At 33.1% G+C, this 16915-nt stretch overlaps 2 protein-coding genes across 2 annotated transcripts; both read right to left on the reverse strand.

The window, feature by feature from the left end:
- Window positions 1-1417: 1417 nt before the first annotated feature.
- On the reverse strand, window positions 1418-10448 carry LOC148621507 (cerebellin-1-like). The gene is made up of 2 exons (XM_088575977.1): window positions 10181-10448; window positions 1418-3230 (listed from the first exon to the last, which is right to left on the reverse strand). Exons 1-2 carry the CDS (start codon window positions 10401-10403, stop codon window positions 2809-2811), a joined length of 645 nt encoding a protein of 214 aa, XP_088432103.1. The 5' UTR covers window positions 10404-10448; the 3' UTR covers window positions 1418-2808.
- A 2627-nt stretch (window positions 10449-13075) lies between these two features.
- Window positions 13076-15235, reverse strand: LOC148621508 (collagen alpha-2(VIII) chain-like). The gene is made up of 2 exons (XM_088573999.1): window positions 14892-15235; window positions 13076-13620 (listed from the first exon to the last, which is right to left on the reverse strand). The coding sequence occupies exons 1-2, from the start codon at window positions 15145-15147 to the stop codon at window positions 13205-13207; spliced, it is 672 nt and encodes a 223-aa protein (XP_088430125.1). The 5' UTR covers window positions 15148-15235; the 3' UTR covers window positions 13076-13204.
- Window positions 15236-16915: the final 1680 nt, after the last annotated feature.

Genomic DNA, 16915 nt, shown 5'->3' on the forward strand with positions numbered 1-16915 from the left:
AAACGTTAAGTATGATTTTAAAAGAAATGACATGGTACCTAGGTAGTTCAGCACAGTCCATAGCAGGTCCATAGTAGATGAAATATTGTTCATGTCTATCTTGAACTGTGGCAATCCAACACAGTTATAAACAGCAAGAAAATATTTTTATTACCTGTCAATACCTATGACACTCCACGACAGTCCATGACAGTCCACTGGAAATTGCAATCGCCTATCAAGAACTGTAACAGTTTTGGACATGCTATGACAACCGGGCAAATTTCTATTAACATCTTTCACGATCTTGGACAGGAGATCACAGTATATACGGGTAGTATTAATTTTTGGTTCATAGTGTCTTTCCACAAAGTTGATTTTTAAAAAAGAGAAAAAATAGAATTTTTTTTGTTTCTTTAGATAAGTAGGGGGGTCGATTTTCCATTTTACTGAATTACATGTATGTTACAAATTACATAGTAATAGTTAAATATTTGATATTAGAAAACTATTTAAGCAAGTAGAACCTATCTTTGTATATTTTGAAGGGATGATAACTTAAACAAGCTAAGACAAAAACAATCAATGTAATATTCGTATAAAATTACAGGAACGTACTAATGTAAAATATCATTTAAGCAACCTGAACAAATCGCAACAAAATCGAGGATATATTAACATGTTAAAAATTGTGAAAATGGAAAGACCAGTCAAGAGTGGTATGAACTGTCTTAAGAAAGAGTTAAAGAAGCTTAATTGGTAAACAAGCACCTGATATTGTATGATAAAAGCACAAAAGCATATGACATGTCCGCTTTTCCCCTTTTTAGCGTTAAGTCTAACAGCTCTGGGTCCGGTTTAAAAAAAAATCTCGAATTCACATTTTCCTCAAATCACTGAGTTTTCTTTTTTAATCTTTAATTTCAAGTGATCTGAATGGTCGAAATTTCAGTTGATGAAAGCTTTTGAGAAAAATCTCAATTGAAGATTTTTTTTATGAAACCGAGCTCCTTCGTAAAAAAATGAAAAAAAAATCCCGAATATTGAAAAGGAGCTTTCTTACATAGACAGGCAAAAATAAGATCTCTAAGATTTTTGATTATCCGACGACATGTTAATAGTCGGGTTAACAATTCTGAATTAATTAAGTACCAGTGTACATAAAATTCAGACACTGCCAATGGTACAGTGATTCATGGTAACGGAAAATCTACCAAACAAACGATGCTTATTCAGTCAACATTTGTTATACTTATACATAACGGTAATCATTTCTGCATTCAGATATGCACTTTTTAGAAAATCATACATTCATATCCCACTAAAATGAACCGAATGGAACATAATCAAGAATGATAACTATTACAAAGTGCCAATTTCATGTACAATCTATGTAATGTTTTTTTTTATATATTAACTAAATAAAAAAAAAGACTGGTTATGTGATCATTAACTGTTCCTGAACATGAAATAACATTGAATTCAGTAGGTTTTCAATGAGTGCTTAAATCAGTCCAGGATTAATTGACCAATTTATTTTTTTAAAAAGCCAAACCATTGTAGAGGTCAGGTAACAATCAAGGCCAGGCTAATAAAGAAACAAAATGTTTAAGAGTATACCTGGAGATGAACAACTTGGTTGTGTTGGATAAGTAATACTGAAAAATTAATCAAAGATTAAGTACATATCTTTTTTTAACTTTTTGTTATCTTCCTGGATGGTATCTGCTTCCTCTACAATTGCCCTGGTGATTTTGTATCACAGCATGAACAGTGCAGTATAAAGTAGGATATGATACGATTCGGATATTACATGTTTATTTTTATCGATGAAATAAATACAGATTATTGTTTTGTTTCGAAAAAACTGCAAACTTCAATCATGCAATTATGTTTTACTTTATTTGTTTTTGCAATCATTATTACTTTCTGTTTCAGGTTCACAAAAGAAATACGAAACATTGTTTCAAATTAATATTACATATTAACAATAACTTTCTTGTCAAAGCATATTGGTATGACGAAATTAATATGCAACCTTGGTCGGGAGTTACATGCATGTCTTGAGGGTGAAGTTTCAATTTAGGTGAAATGTTTTTTTAGTTCTTACCGTTTAATGAGTCGCAGATATTTCAACTCTCGTTGTAGTTTGTATCAGAGTGTAATTGCTTTGATCACCGTCTCATAGAACATTTTCTTCATTTTTTTGTTTAAATACTTCTCCGTCTAATAATCAGGCAAAATGTATATAAAATGTCGCACAAAAAGTAAAAATATGCAGCGATTTTACTGCATTATCCCAAGTATTTATACCTCATTACATCAAGAAATTACTGTAAAAGTGTTTGTAAAATTTGCCTTTTTCAGATATTAATAGGACAAATTAAGTTGAAATGCACTATGGAAAAATGCGGCGGGAAAATGTTCCCGCACTTTGTCCTTATTTAAGCAGTCAAAAAATATCTACGTTACAGATTTTTCAGGATAAATTTAAATAGCTGATCAGTTGTTTCCTAGATGTATTGAATATATTTTAGGCAAAAAGGACCAAATTGAGAAATATGATGTGTCACCCATTGCCAGATTCTTACACAGAATGGCGCTTAACTACTTGGTTTTAGCTAATTAGCGATTGATGTGTATCATAGTACTAATGAAAGAATTCAAGTTATCAATATGGCACATTACTTTCAAATTCTTTTCGATATTGATTTTCTCATAACAACATTCCTATATGATTTCCACAGAATATTTCTCTGATAAAGTCCGTTTATTGCAACGCATGCACTATAACATTTAAATAAAATTCAGCAATGTTGCAACAAATATCTAAGCTATCAAATAGCCAGAAAATGTGTTGTACCGACTTCCATCGCTGTAAATACTCTGCTGTCTTGTGTCAAAACATTTCACATAAACTCGATCTCCACTTTCAAGCTTTGTTACCACAATAATCGGTTTAGTCTTATAACCAGTTCGAACTGATGAGAAACTTCCCGTTAGCATATTGTCATTACGCCACATATGCAGATATAATCCCTTATTATGCATTGACATTAAAACTGCAGAAAAGTGGTAAAGTCCTTTTCGAGGTGCCGTAAATACGCCAGTACTCGGATTGTACGCATGTCCTTCATTGGTCAAAATATTGTCGAATTTCACATTGACCCCATTTGTTATATCCTGCATAGAAGTCATGTATGCTGAAAATGCAATTTGTTTCTGTCTCTTCAACTTTACACTTTCGAATTCTGAAATTGAAAACGATTAAAATACTTTCTTTTATTCAGTTGAATTTGTTTGCAAACAGAAGAGAGTTATTTAATTTTTTCCAATAAATCATAACTTCTCAATGCTTTATACGCTGTTGACACTTAATCACTTACACTTATCTTGAATGGCAGTTTAATCTCTGTCACTTATTGATGTAAGGTGGTAGACCTTGGGTAGGGGACATAACTCTTGCAGTCGGGGATATGTTTGTATCCTGTTCAATTTCACCAAAGCCATTCAAACTTTCACTTGAAACAGAATGAAATAAATCCAAGTTATTCTAATGCTTACATGAGATTGATGTAAAATGCTGAATACAAACGTTTCAGTTATTTTTAAGAGTTGTATCCCTTACTTTATGTCTACTGCCATAATTTGAATAGTAGTTTGGACATGTAAAGAGGCGTAGGGATACACACACATATGTTTGAAATTGCATCAATTGGTTACCGAATAAAATACAATGTTTTTGTTTTTGTTTTGTTTTTGTTTTTTTTTATATTTTGACAGTATTTTTAGGCACGGCACGCGGTCTCAACGTAAGTTATTGCTATTCCTCTTGACATGTTTACAAATATAATACTACACTCACTTAAGAACAAACATAATGTGTATTGATGCTGATGGAATTTAACGACAGTGCAATAATCCGGTGACCAACCTCTAAATAGTCGCATATTAATGCAGTTTAATTTTATTTCAGATCATACAGCTGAAAAATGGCACGGAGTTTGTAAAATGATCATTCTTTGAATTAAGCTTGGTCGTCAAAATATTGTACGATGGGATTTTTCTTGAAAATGATTGTTTTGAAAAATAAATTGTTAAAATTATTTAAAAGGGTGCCATGGCAAAATAAAGGTTTATCTCAATATCGTTTGTATTATTTAAAAGTTTTAACATGATATTTCGTGAAATAAATACCAACCAAAACTCGTTATGCTTTCTATAAACACAGAAATTATTGGCATGAAGAGTAATAATTCAAAGATAAAATCTTTTTGATTGAACAAGTCTAAATAAAAGCGTATATTAACGTTACTCACAATCCTTACTTGATGGGCTATCGTAAAATATACATATTTGCTATAAAACAATTCAATTAAAATCAAAATAGTACAACCAAAGTGGTTCTTGAAAAATAAATTTACACAAATGTCTTTCCTTTATCTGTTTTGTAGCTATTTGCTATACTATTTCTTTAAAAATACTAATAATATAATGGAACAGCTTTACCGCTATAACCTTGGTTCCCTTGATTACTTTTTGATTACCGCTATAACCAAAACTATCATCCAAATACTATGTTTTATAAAAGATAAGGCACATTAGAATCTAGCACAGGATGAAATCATCTATGGAAGTAGTAGAGAAATTGTATGAATAATAACAAAATTTTTGATTAATTTGCTTAACATTTATTTCTAAAATTCCTGCGAAATAAGGCATTTTGTTCTGATAATCAACCGGCTGATGCCAAGGAGAGAACCTAATACGCAGAAGAATGAAGCATTCCGGATACCTTTCTTCAATTAAATCACAATCCTGTATCAAAATATATATTAAATCAATATAGCAACCAAATTTCTAGGGAATGTTCTAGTTATCAATTCATTACAATAACACCATCTACAAATATTTCATTTGCTGTATAACAACTTTGACATTTATGTTTATTCCAGCCTATCTGCTGTTTTCGGCTTGAAACTAAAGCTCCGCTGACGTTATTAGCATATCTTACATATTTCTGCCGTCTTACATAATGTTGAAGGATAATCAAGGCATGGAGAACAGACATACACAACAAAGAACACGAAGTAACTAAAATCACACATACAAAGTAACAAAAGCAAATCAGCAACTCAGACTCCACTAAAAAACTGGGAGCATCGACCATGTGCACCAGTAAGCTCAGCGTCCTCTGCTTTTCTAGAAACACCCGCCGAGTTGCTCATAAAAAATCAAGTCCGGTTTAGACAAACGAGGAAAGCAAAACTATAAGACATTGAATAAATCAGTTTTCATGGCGTAGATGGATACACCATAATAAACCATGAGTTCACGATAACAACCATAAAACTTCTGTAGTGATGAGTTTAATCTTGTAGCAATATAACCCTGTTCCAGAAGCCTATTTATCCAGAAGCGCGATACAAAAAGTCTGCGTAGTTATGACAAGCTCTGGCATAACGCATGAGTTATAATTTGAACACTCCATACGCAGGTGCTGAAGGAATGTTGCCACAGATGGAAGGAAAGTTGACAATTCTGAATGAAAAGTCATCACGTTTGACGTAAAGTTTGGTCAATAGTTTTCCTTTACCACCGATTTCTAAGTGTAGGGCAAGATATGAGGCTGACTTCACAAAGTCTGTAGTATCTTTTATCTCAAGTTCTTTTGGGTAGATGCGATGTATCAAATCCCCGAAATTAGGATTGTTTAAAGATAATACGTCATTTATATGGCGGAAACTGAGATTAAACAAACCAGCCAAACGATATTCTTTCTTCCCGATCAGATCAGCTATAAAGTCAGCCCCATAATACCGTTTGTTGAAAAACCCATTCACCACACTGGACACATTTGTTGTCGATAAAAAATTCTAGCATTTTGAAAACATCTTTATAATTAAAAAATGATTCGGAATTATTTTAACAAACTATGAGGATTCTCTACCAAGAACTACATATTTGTACCTTAGTGTACCGTCTTTTTTGGAGTAAGAGGGATTTATAATGTTTTTTTGAAAAATGATCGTAATATGCATATGAAAATATAAGATAAAACTTAAACCTTAATTTGAGCTTCACAATATTTATAGGCCTTCCAATATTTTTTATTTGTTTTTTTTTTATCGCAAATGTTTTTTCTATATAGAATGAAATACTGAAATGGCATTTCGTGTGCATGTAGAATGTATAATCGTCAAACGCTTTACTCTCTGCAGTTACGATTTGCCTTACATATGACCTACATATCGCTGTGCTATATAAATCACTTTTAAAAAAGAAATTATCTGCTGATTTCACCTCGTTTTAAACATTCGACAAATATATTTCAGAAACAAAGTTTTCATTTGCACATTACCCTCGTGGTTGACTTTTAATAGTATATGATCGGTATTTGTTACTGTGCTGTTGTGTTCATCTACCTTGCACTGGTTTTTTCCAGAAATTCTTGCAGAACCTAGTTTTAAGTTGAGCATTTTGAAAACATCTTCTTCTGTATATTTGGAAGATGATTCGGAATATGTTTTACAAAGTATAAGGAATCTCTACCAAGAACTACATATTTGTATCCTGGTGTACCGTTTTTTTTTTTTTTTTGAGTAACAACGATGTATAATGTTTTTGAGTCGGGATTTCAATAGAGTGTGGGGATTAGAAGTATAAAGAGTTAAAAAATCACAGGTTTTAATGTTATCATATTCTGATAATAACCTTGAATTAACAGAAGGTCTTTCGAATTTTTCGGGGTCCACATTGCATAAATATCCAAATGGGAGTAACAAGTGTTGTGGTAGGACTGGAGACCCTCGTTGACAGCTATTAGTATAGAAATTAAGAGTTTTCAAAGAGGTTTTGTGGTACGTTTTGCAAATCCAGCTATGTAGCGTTGTTCGCATGGATCATTGTTGAGTTTAGGGATCAGGTACATAGACAGTAAATTACAATCACGGACATTAGTAGGGAGACAAAAAGAGGATAACACAGATTTATTGTTTTTCACTATCTCTTCTTTGAAGAGTGTAGTTGCAGTATATGTCTCATCACTAGTATTATTTTCTACGTCTACCTCTGATGATAGACATTGGATATATCAGGTTTTGCAGACAAAAATAATGTTGTTTACGGCTTTTTCTGCTGGTACGACAATATATTTGTCATGTATAGTGGACAAGGTTTTTGCTACATCGGGTCTTTGAAAACTGATGTAGCATTGACACTCATTGACCTACTTAAAACTTCAAAAATAAAGATCTCACGGCCTTCCCTCACTCTGACCGAGAATCAATGTCTTCTTGTTCTCGTTTTATGTATTTTCTTGTTTAGTTCTCCATGGCATCCATTAGAACTTTAAAGTTATAATTCAAATTTATGGAGCGTGATTAACGGTACTTGGGACCTTAAGAAAGGACCTTATGGAGAGATTCGTTTTCGATGATGCTTAAATCTCCCGTAACGACGTGACCGGATGAACCATATATGAATGGAGGGTTTTTGCAAGTCTAGTCAGGTAGTTTAGCCTTGAAGTCCTCAATCCCAAGGTTCTGAAATAACCTTTTATAATTGAAAATTTTGGATGCAATAGGTGAAGCTTAGGAATATGAAATTATCGGTATAGATTTATCTTTGAAATACGGGGGAATTTCCTTCGTGACGCTTTTGTGGTTGAGGATGTTCGCCAAATGAATTGCATCTATACCTTTGTTGACAAACTGTAGTGTAAGAAATGATCGTTTTTCTTCATGTTGACTTTTTATACAGACCGGTTTAAATAATCTGTGGTAATCAATAGCCAAACTGATGGCAACACGTCTGTATAGCGATGAGGTAGGTTCAGAAACAGGAGAGTCAAGACACGTTTTGTAAAGGGAGTGCAGTAGAGTGAGAGGTATAGAATAGAGTTTAGTTCGAATGTGATGAAGTCCAAGAGGTTTTTGTATGAAAAAAGAAGACATCATGCATCTTGTGTGAAGTGTAGTGGCGATGGCCACCACTCCTTATCCGTCTTTGATTTTGTCAAATAAATTCATCATATTTATGTTATTGTTATATTGGCTTGACACGTTTCCTATATTTTTGATGTTGTCATTGCACCCGTAATGTATTGCAGTACCTAGTCTGCGTATCCTGTACTCCTTTCTTATCCAGCGATAGTTTTTACTGGGGACAGGACTGTTCATTGGATGGAATTTTTTTTTTCAAGAATACGAACTTTAGAGAGGATAAAATGATTTTGTTGATTAAAATGTTGATAAACTGTCGTGAATTTGGTGGTATTAATTCCCAAACGATCACAGCATATTCGTTGGTTTAATCGTCCATTTGTTTCACCAACATACTACACAGCATTCTAGTTCGTAGATTAAGTTTTTCGATTTGCAACTAAGTCATCGTAACTTCTCGTGTGAAAGGTTTTGTTCGTAAAGGTACTAGTGAAGAAAGAGTTATTAGAATGGTGCATGTTATGCCATATTTTCCACATTTTGATGAAATACAATGTGGTTCGTGATCGTTATAGTCAAATATATCATTTAAAGTGAAGGAATATCGTTTGAATACTTTGATATAGTCAGAATATTTGCACTGGAATAGATCGGTATGCAGACTGAACGTGCGATTGGGTACTCTTTGTTTGAATCCTCGGGGAACTATCCAGATGTGAGCGAGCTAGGATCCCCATCTGGTGGACACCACAGTCTGACAAGACAACAGTGTGTCCGGTCTGTTGTCAGGTTCGGATCTCTTTTTGGCTGGTCGACGTCCGAGCCAGTTTTTCATTCATTAAATTTTGTGCAGATCCACATTTTGCCAGTGGTGATAGAATAAAATCAGAGTGTCTGCAGTTTGATTTCAAGGAGAAGGTTTTGGGGAACTTAGATTCATTTTATATCGCAATAAAACATTGCAATTATATGTATAGCCTTCCCTTTAATCACAAATTAAGTTATACTTCTGTCGAAATCTGACAGGTTTTAAACATATTGTGAATACAAATATGTATTTAATTCTTTAACTGTAACATGTTTCGCTACATAATATAGAAATTGTGAAAAAGTTGCAAATTAATCTTTCTACCATGGAATTTCAAGGAAGGGGTGGATACATTAAGCATTTATTTCATAACCCACTAACAACTTATTTCGAAAATTGTATTTTGATTTAAGAATACATATATCTCATCCTTTGATTTAAAATCTGTGTTTGGAAGAGATGACAAACGAAAATATCTTCACCCTAATTTTGATGTAATAGAATTTAATTAAGATAAATGTATTAATATTACAATATAAAAATGCAGACACATTAAATACAAACAGAACAATGAGACAATAATGTTAAATAATTTAAAAAGAAACATTTCATTCTGTAACAAAATTAACATTGACTATAAAAAAACGCATTTATAGGTGGTGAATATTGCGAAATTGCACCATTTGTCAATTAGAGGACCACTCTTAAATTTAAACAAGATTGTCGGGAATCGATTGATGTGTGATAAAACTGTATGTTATATATGACTATTAAATGTTCTGAAATGTGGACTCATCCACATGAACTTACTGATTTTTTAAAGAACAAATAACTGCATCTTGTATTATTATCGAAATAAAAAAATATTAAGTTTGTGAGTATGGTCAGGTAATGATACTGATATAAGAATAAGCATGTAATGATCGAAATAGTAATCAAGGGAACCAAGGTTATAGCGGTAATCAAAAGAATGTAATCCAGGGACAAAGACCAGACATGGAAAACAGAAATACACAACAAAGAACATAAAGTAACCAAAACCATACATACAAAGCAACAAAAGTACTGTTCTAATACTGATGGCTTGCATCGTAGTGCAACGAGTAATAAACGGCTAATTCATGTTGTATTCATTTCGTAACTGACAATTCTAGATTTGTCAATAAGGTCAATAGTTGAACCGTAAACTTGTGTATGTTATAGAATCGATATGTTATTTCTTTCCATGACACAATACATTGTGAATGAGAAAAATCACTGTGTTTATTAGGAAGATTGTATTTGTTTGTAATTCGTGGTTCTGATATCTTTAACAGCAACAAAGCTTGGCAGATCATTCTGATTTTATCTTAATTGAAAGAGGGATCATTTAGGTCTTTGATTTAATCTTAAGTTATGTGCTTGTGTTTGAAGTTGGAAAATAAGTGGTGAATTCAACTTAAATACATACCCTGTTTAAGTGTATCGATTGTAGCAAGTCCAGCTTCCAAATTATTCTTCCACTTATTGATCGACAGTTCTTGTATTTCCATTTTATGCTCAATCCTAATAAGTTTCTCCAAAACCTTCTCTTGGAAATCAAACTTTGAACACTCTGATTTTATACTATCACCACTGGCATATGTGGTTCTGCACAAAATTGCTAAAGTAAATATACCAACAACAGCTATCATCGTATTGATACTTTCAATCGGCCGTTCATTTATAAAATGAGTAAGAAATGTTTTTAATGTTCCCACGTTCTTATCTGCCAGATTGTATGATAAGTATTTTACATTTTTGCAAGACCTAATTTTTGATAAAATATTTCAAGAATTCTGCGTGAACTTACAATGAAACGTGTTTTATTTTTAATAAAATGAGACGGATACAATCTTGTTACGCCCCCGAAGAAACAACATAAGTTTATAATACCAAATTCAGCACCGCATTTGGTTGCCCTTCCTTCGACATAATATTTAACCAATTTATGAATTTATTTCTTGTAGAAAGTGTTTCCGTTTTCTGTTAAAGCATGCTTGCGAACATACAACAATTTATTATTTTTTTCTTCAAAATTCGAAAGGCGATCCTGATAACAGTACACATAACCGGACGAGGATGAATAGTTCCATCTATGTTCCTGTCATCTGAAACATATCAAATAAAAAACCCCGAGACCTTTATCAAAAATATGAAACGTTTAAAAGGACGAGAAAACTTAATTTTAACCGATGTTAATCTTTGTTAGCAGTGAAACCACACTATGCACTTGTATTGAACATAAGATTAAAATGTGCAATTTGAAATTAGTCTGCAAACTAACTTATACACATTTTCATTTGTGACTTACATCCGTTCGTTTGTATAATTATCGTCTTTTCCATTGCGTCCTGAGCGGGTCCGGGTGTCAAAAGAATAGGTCTGCATCAACGCTAAGCTTGTGGTAATAGGCGACTAAAGAGATCAGAATCCTGACCGGGGGCTAGGAAGCCCAGCCAACTGAGCAACTGGGTTGTGTGACCCAGGTGGTGGATTGGGGTACCCCCAGCATGCTACATGCTGGTGTCGCCAGGCCATACTACGGAAAACCTGACTGCAGAACATAGTTGTGCACCGTATTAGGAAAGATACCACGTTCCTCGCACGTTAAAGAACTGTGCTGTGGTATTCAATCGGAGTAGGAACTATTGCGCTCCGCCACAGGAAGCTAAATTGCACAATTCTACCCGTCTCTCCCTATTTCCAGTGGCAGTCAAAAAATGTCGATATTATCAACTTGTGTCCCATCCTATTTTTCATTTCATCAACATTTCATGTTCATTTTATCATCCATTTCGTCGTCTGGATATAGCTGAAATATTGTTGTTTAGGCATCAAACACCAACAATCAATCAATCTCCTCCATTGCACATTTGAACATTTTCTTATTTTTCTGAACTTCTGCCACATAATTGTTTGCGTTAATTTATAACTCAGTTGCTATAGATTGAGTTAGGGTCATTCTGGTCATTTCATTTGAATGTGTATCTATAAAAGTGAATCTTGCCTTTTCTTTTTGTTATTGCTTTTATTTTGTTTTGTCATTTGCTGTTTTGTTTGTTGTTTATATTTGTCAGTTAAAACGGCATTCATGTCATTACAAAAATGTGAATATTTACTTCATACGTCATAGAGCAGTTTAGACTAAGTCAATTTTATTAGTTCAAAGGTTGAATGTTTATTTGTTGTAAGTATTACAACATTAAGGAGGTAGATCTCGGGTAAGGGACACAACTGTTACAAATCATATCATTGAAACGTTTGTTTCACCACTTTACATCAATCTTATGTACCTACCTCCTTAAATGAACCTGCCTAATCATTCCTTAACGACAGAACAGCGATGGCTATGTCTATAAATTTGTTTTAATATCATACTTTATAGAGCGCAATTGATTTAATTTGGCATGTATTGTTCCTCTGTATTATGAAAGAAGATGACATTTCCCATTCCGAATTTTTTTCGTTAGTTTGGATTGTTTTTTTTTGTTTGTTTGTTTACTTGATTGTTTTTTGTGTTTTTTGTGTGTGTGTGTGTGTGTGTCTGTTTTGGTTGTTGATATCTGTACAAAATCCTTTATTTGTAAGTAATAGCGTTTTTAAGGAAGGACACACACACACACACACACACAAAACCACATCTTAAAAAATTGATATAGTATAACAGTATTACAATGTATATGGTTGCTGATGTATCACTTTGTTTTAATAATACAATTAATAATTAGATGATTAAATACGTGGTTTCGTTTTAAAGAGTAATCAAGGGAACCAAGATTCTGTCGGAAATGAAAAGAATGTAATCCAAGGACAAAGACCAGACATGGAAAACAGACAATGACATTAAGTAACTAGAATAATACATACATAGTCACAGAAGTAAATGAGCAACGCTGCTTTCTTGGATTTTTTGTGATTTTAATTCTTTTCATCGTAGTGCGGTATACAAACTGTTACATTTTAATTAAATTACCATGATTGTATTATAATAAAAATGAAGATGGATTTTAAAGCTTGCATCCTTGAAACTCCCTTTACCATTCGTTTCTATTTGTTAGTTTTTTGTTTTGTTTTTTGCTTTTATTTCGTTTCTGTTTCCTGTTTTGTGTTTTTTCTTTTTGTTTTTTTGCTTCTTGTTTTGATTTTTGGTACCTGTTGGTGCTTGTTTGATGATTTTCTTTCAAAATTTTATTATTACTATTATTTTTAAATCGTTTTTGTTAACTCCACATTCGACTAGATCCTCGTCAATATTACAGGCGAGACCCTCTGGTTGTCTCTAAAAATATCCAGATATCTGGAGTTAACCATTGGCAAAATTCAATATGTTTTAATAAACTTTATTTATTTGTCGATAGCATCTCAATGTTTGATCTGTTCTTCACAAAGGGACGTACGTTTATATATTTAAATGCATCTTGTCGTAATAAATGTATCATTTTAACTCACATGTCTAAGACAGAAAATATCCAGAAAACGTGCTGTATCGATTTGCATCGCTGTAGATACTTTGCGTTCTAAAATCGGAACACTTAACATATACACGATCTCCATGCTCAAGCTTTGTAATAACAATAATAGGCTTAGTCTTATGCCCTGTTCGGGCTGATGAGTAACTTCCTGTTAGGATATTGTTGTTGCGCCACATATGCAGAAATAGTTCTTTATTATTCATAGACATTAAAAGCGCATAAAATATGTAAAGTCCTTTTTGTGGTGCCGTAAATACGCCAGTACTCGGATTGTATGCGTTTCCTTCATTGGTCAAAACATCATTGAATTTAACGTTGACCCCGTTAGTTAAATCTTGTGAATAAGTCATATATGCTGAAAATGCTATTGAGCCCTTTTGTTTCAAACTTTCCAATTCTGAAATTGAAAAAAAATAAATAACTTGAAATTAGATCGCAAAGCAATTTGAATTTCTAAGCCTTAGCTATCTCAGCAATCACCAATAAATTAATTATGTTGAAATTATCAAATGTGTTTTTACAAATGACATATTTATAAAATAAAATTAATGGGGTACGGTCCTTTCTTGGTTTTTTTTTCAACAACGGCTGTTTGCTTATAATGTTTAGCTTATAATTCATTCTGAGTTTTTGTGATGACATGCATCTCGGTGGCGACGTCCACTTTTCAAGAAGGAATATTGTTTTAAAAGAGTCAATTATTTGCGATGATCAATATATCTTTTTTTCGATGCAGTCGGCATAGTTTCGCTTTTCAAACTTTGACCTTAAGGACGCTCTTCTATAGAAACGCAAACTACCTGATTGCAATTATGTTTCCGGATTGGCCAAATACTGCGGACAAAGTGGCGTTCGAAAAAAAATATATCGAAATTCTGAAATTGTTTTAGATAAAACAATTGAAAATTTGAAATCGTGTGTTATTTTCTTGAAAGAAATGTAGAAACTTAAAAAGCACAAAATTTTACTGCGTCGGCTATCTTTTTTTTTTTAAGATAGTACTTGTTTTGTTTACCCATTTGTGATTATATGTTACTTCAAAATTGTTACGCTAACTATAGACACCCAAAGTAAAACATTAATATATATATATATATATATATATATAAACATCTTAGAATGTGACGACTCTATTAGCTACACTGCTCCATCGGATCAAATTGATACGGGGAAGATATGTAAACGTATAGAAAGATCTGAAAAATTCCCAACGATGTTAGAACTGTCAAATTTGCGATGCAGATTTTTGGTCGTTCTCTCCGCGGGACTCGAACTCGTACCGCTGTGACATCTATGGCAACACCGCCTGCACTAAGTCCAGCGCCCTAGACCACTCGGCCAGCTAGGCTATAAAAATATAGCTTTCGCTGACCGGGTCATTCCTCCTCGTAGGATTAATCTAGGGCTGTAACTTAGTACACGATGTATAGTAGTACGAGACAGTTCATGTAGGATAGAGGATGAATCAGTACATTTAAATGAACTGTCCCGTACTACAATGCTATACATATACCAATCCCTGCAAATAATATTTTAAATAATCGATACTATCATATTGCAATATGTTTCAGCATGTACATATTTGTATGGAAACTTAAACGAGGGGATATGATTAAAAATAAAATAGTTGGCATATACCTGTTATACCTGTAAATATTAAACACATACCCCGTTCCATGTTCTCGATTGTGGCAAGTCCATCTGCTAAATCTGTTTTCCATTTATCGATCGATTTTTCTTGAATTTCAATTTTATGTTCTATTCTAACAAGCTTTTCTAAAACCTTTTCCTCAAAATCAAACTTCGAACACTCCGATTTAGAATTGTTATCATGGGAGGCATATATGATTCCACAAAAACATAGAAGAGTCAATGAACAAACAAATACGTTCATCTTCATTTTGATGTATAATATGAATTTCATGTTTCATTTAAGCAACTATAATCTACACTTTAAGAATATGTGACTGAAAGACACTATAGACATATATTATTTGAAAGTAATGTATTAATGAGAAGTTAAATGTAGTTTCAGTGATAAGGAATATATCTTATATCTTATATAAACTGTTAAGCTATATTAAATACGATAACGAGTTTTTTTCCTATTTTTATCTGTCAGAACATTTATGTGTAAGATGATAATTGGTTATCAGTGGTCGACATCACCTAAGATCGCACACCTTAGTTATGTCGCTATAACAGAAGATAGCATTTTGGCTTTTTGAGAAGCAATATTTCTAAGAATCATGCACATTTTGTAGTATGTGATACGCCCTAAAAAGGCTAATCTTCTTTTTTTTTTGTTGTTGTTGTTTTTGTTGTTGTTTTTTTTTTTATCGCATGTTGCATGATTATTAAGCATATGCATAAATACATATTGTGGACGCTGATACCATAGCCTACAGGGTCTGAATTACTTAACACATGTACTCTGCTAAAAATGTCTAAATTCTAATTCATCTTCATTTTTTATTTAATTTGTAAAAGTAATTGGTTTATTTCTTGTTTTTTTTTTTTTTAAATATTTTTGTCTTTAGTTTTGAGGGAATCAAGAGAAACCTACAGTTGCTAAGACATATACCAATCCCTGCAAATAACATTTTGAATAACTAGACTATTATTTTTTTTATATATATGCTGATTGGTAGTTGTTATACATCTCATGACAGATAGTTCATAAATTTCATTATACCATATACAACCCTGTTTTGAACCAGCCCGACACACTTGCCCAGAATTCTATACCCACCAGACATTTTTCGCCTGTCCCAAGTCAGGAATTTCAAGCCTCTGTATGTTTTTAACTTTCCGATTTCTTTGATGTAGCCGGGGTCTATCACGGTAACTATTTCGCTGTACCTGTGTATGATGTTTTGGGGCCAGCTAAAGCCAGCCATGTTGTGTGAGGGTTTTCTTGTCGTTCATTGAAGACCAATGAGGTCACATTTTTCATCCCGCCGGGATTGTTGTCTCCTTGACATATTCACCATATCCCTTCTCGTTTTAGCTTGAAGAAGGAGCAACCTGTAGATAGGCGTGTCATAACCCATTGAAACACGGATCCAACCAGTTGTCACTTGATGTCCTATATTCTGTGGGTTTATCGGAGTGACTGTGAGTATTTTCACAAGTCTGGTATGACTCGGCCAAATATCAAACCTGTATCGACCTGCACTAGAGTATAGGACACCTTCATGACCTTGGGGGCGGTTTGTATTCTATACAAACAAAATGAACGTTTGTCTAGTTCAAAGAATGCAGTTTAAGTTAATAATTTCCCCCAGCATTGTATTAGCATGGGTTGCCTTTTACGAAGCTGTTATTGTTTATTTAAAAGCAAAAATGTATTTATTGGCAGTGTCCTAGATGCATATGTTGAGCAGTTTTAAATACGACTTAAGAATTGGTCATTTATACGTATGGAATAGATTCAGTTACTTTATAACGTTTGTTTTCATTGTGGCTATGTAGATCTATCACAGTTATTCACACTTTCATATAGAAAGAGGTATTAATGTTCATGTAATATATGAAATGTAGCTAAACATCCAGTGCTGCTAGGTCCTCTATTTAAAACAGTTCTGTAAAATAACCCCTCCCTTTCATTACAGATAATGTCAAAAATATAGGAATGTGGTATATTCTTAATCAAAATGACATAATTGGGAGCTGATTTTAATAAAATATGT

Source organism: Perna viridis, chromosome 3, assembly GCF_037379345.1.
Source record: "Perna viridis isolate PV_CMFRI_1.1 ecotype Kerala chromosome 3, ASM3737934v1, whole genome shotgun sequence".
NCBI lineage: Eukaryota > Metazoa > Mollusca > Bivalvia > Mytilida > Mytilidae > Perna > Perna viridis.

Bases quoted from the DNA above. Each gene is read 5' to 3' on its own strand.
- LOC148621507 (XM_088575977.1), bottom strand. From the start codon at position 10,403: ATGATAGCTGTTGTTGGTATATTTACTTTAGCAATTTTGTGCAGAACC. The intron at 3,231-10,180 runs GTATGTATTTAA...TTTCAATTTCAG, and splicing joins AATCGATACACTTAAACAGG to AATTCGAAAGTGTAAAGTTG.
- LOC148621508 (XM_088573999.1), bottom strand. From the start codon at position 15,147: ATGAAATTCATATTATACATCAAAATGAAGATGAACGTATTTGTTTGT. The intron at 13,621-14,891 runs GTATGTGTTTAA...TTTCAATTTCAG, and splicing joins AATCGAGAACATGGAACGGG to AATTGGAAAGTTTGAAACAA.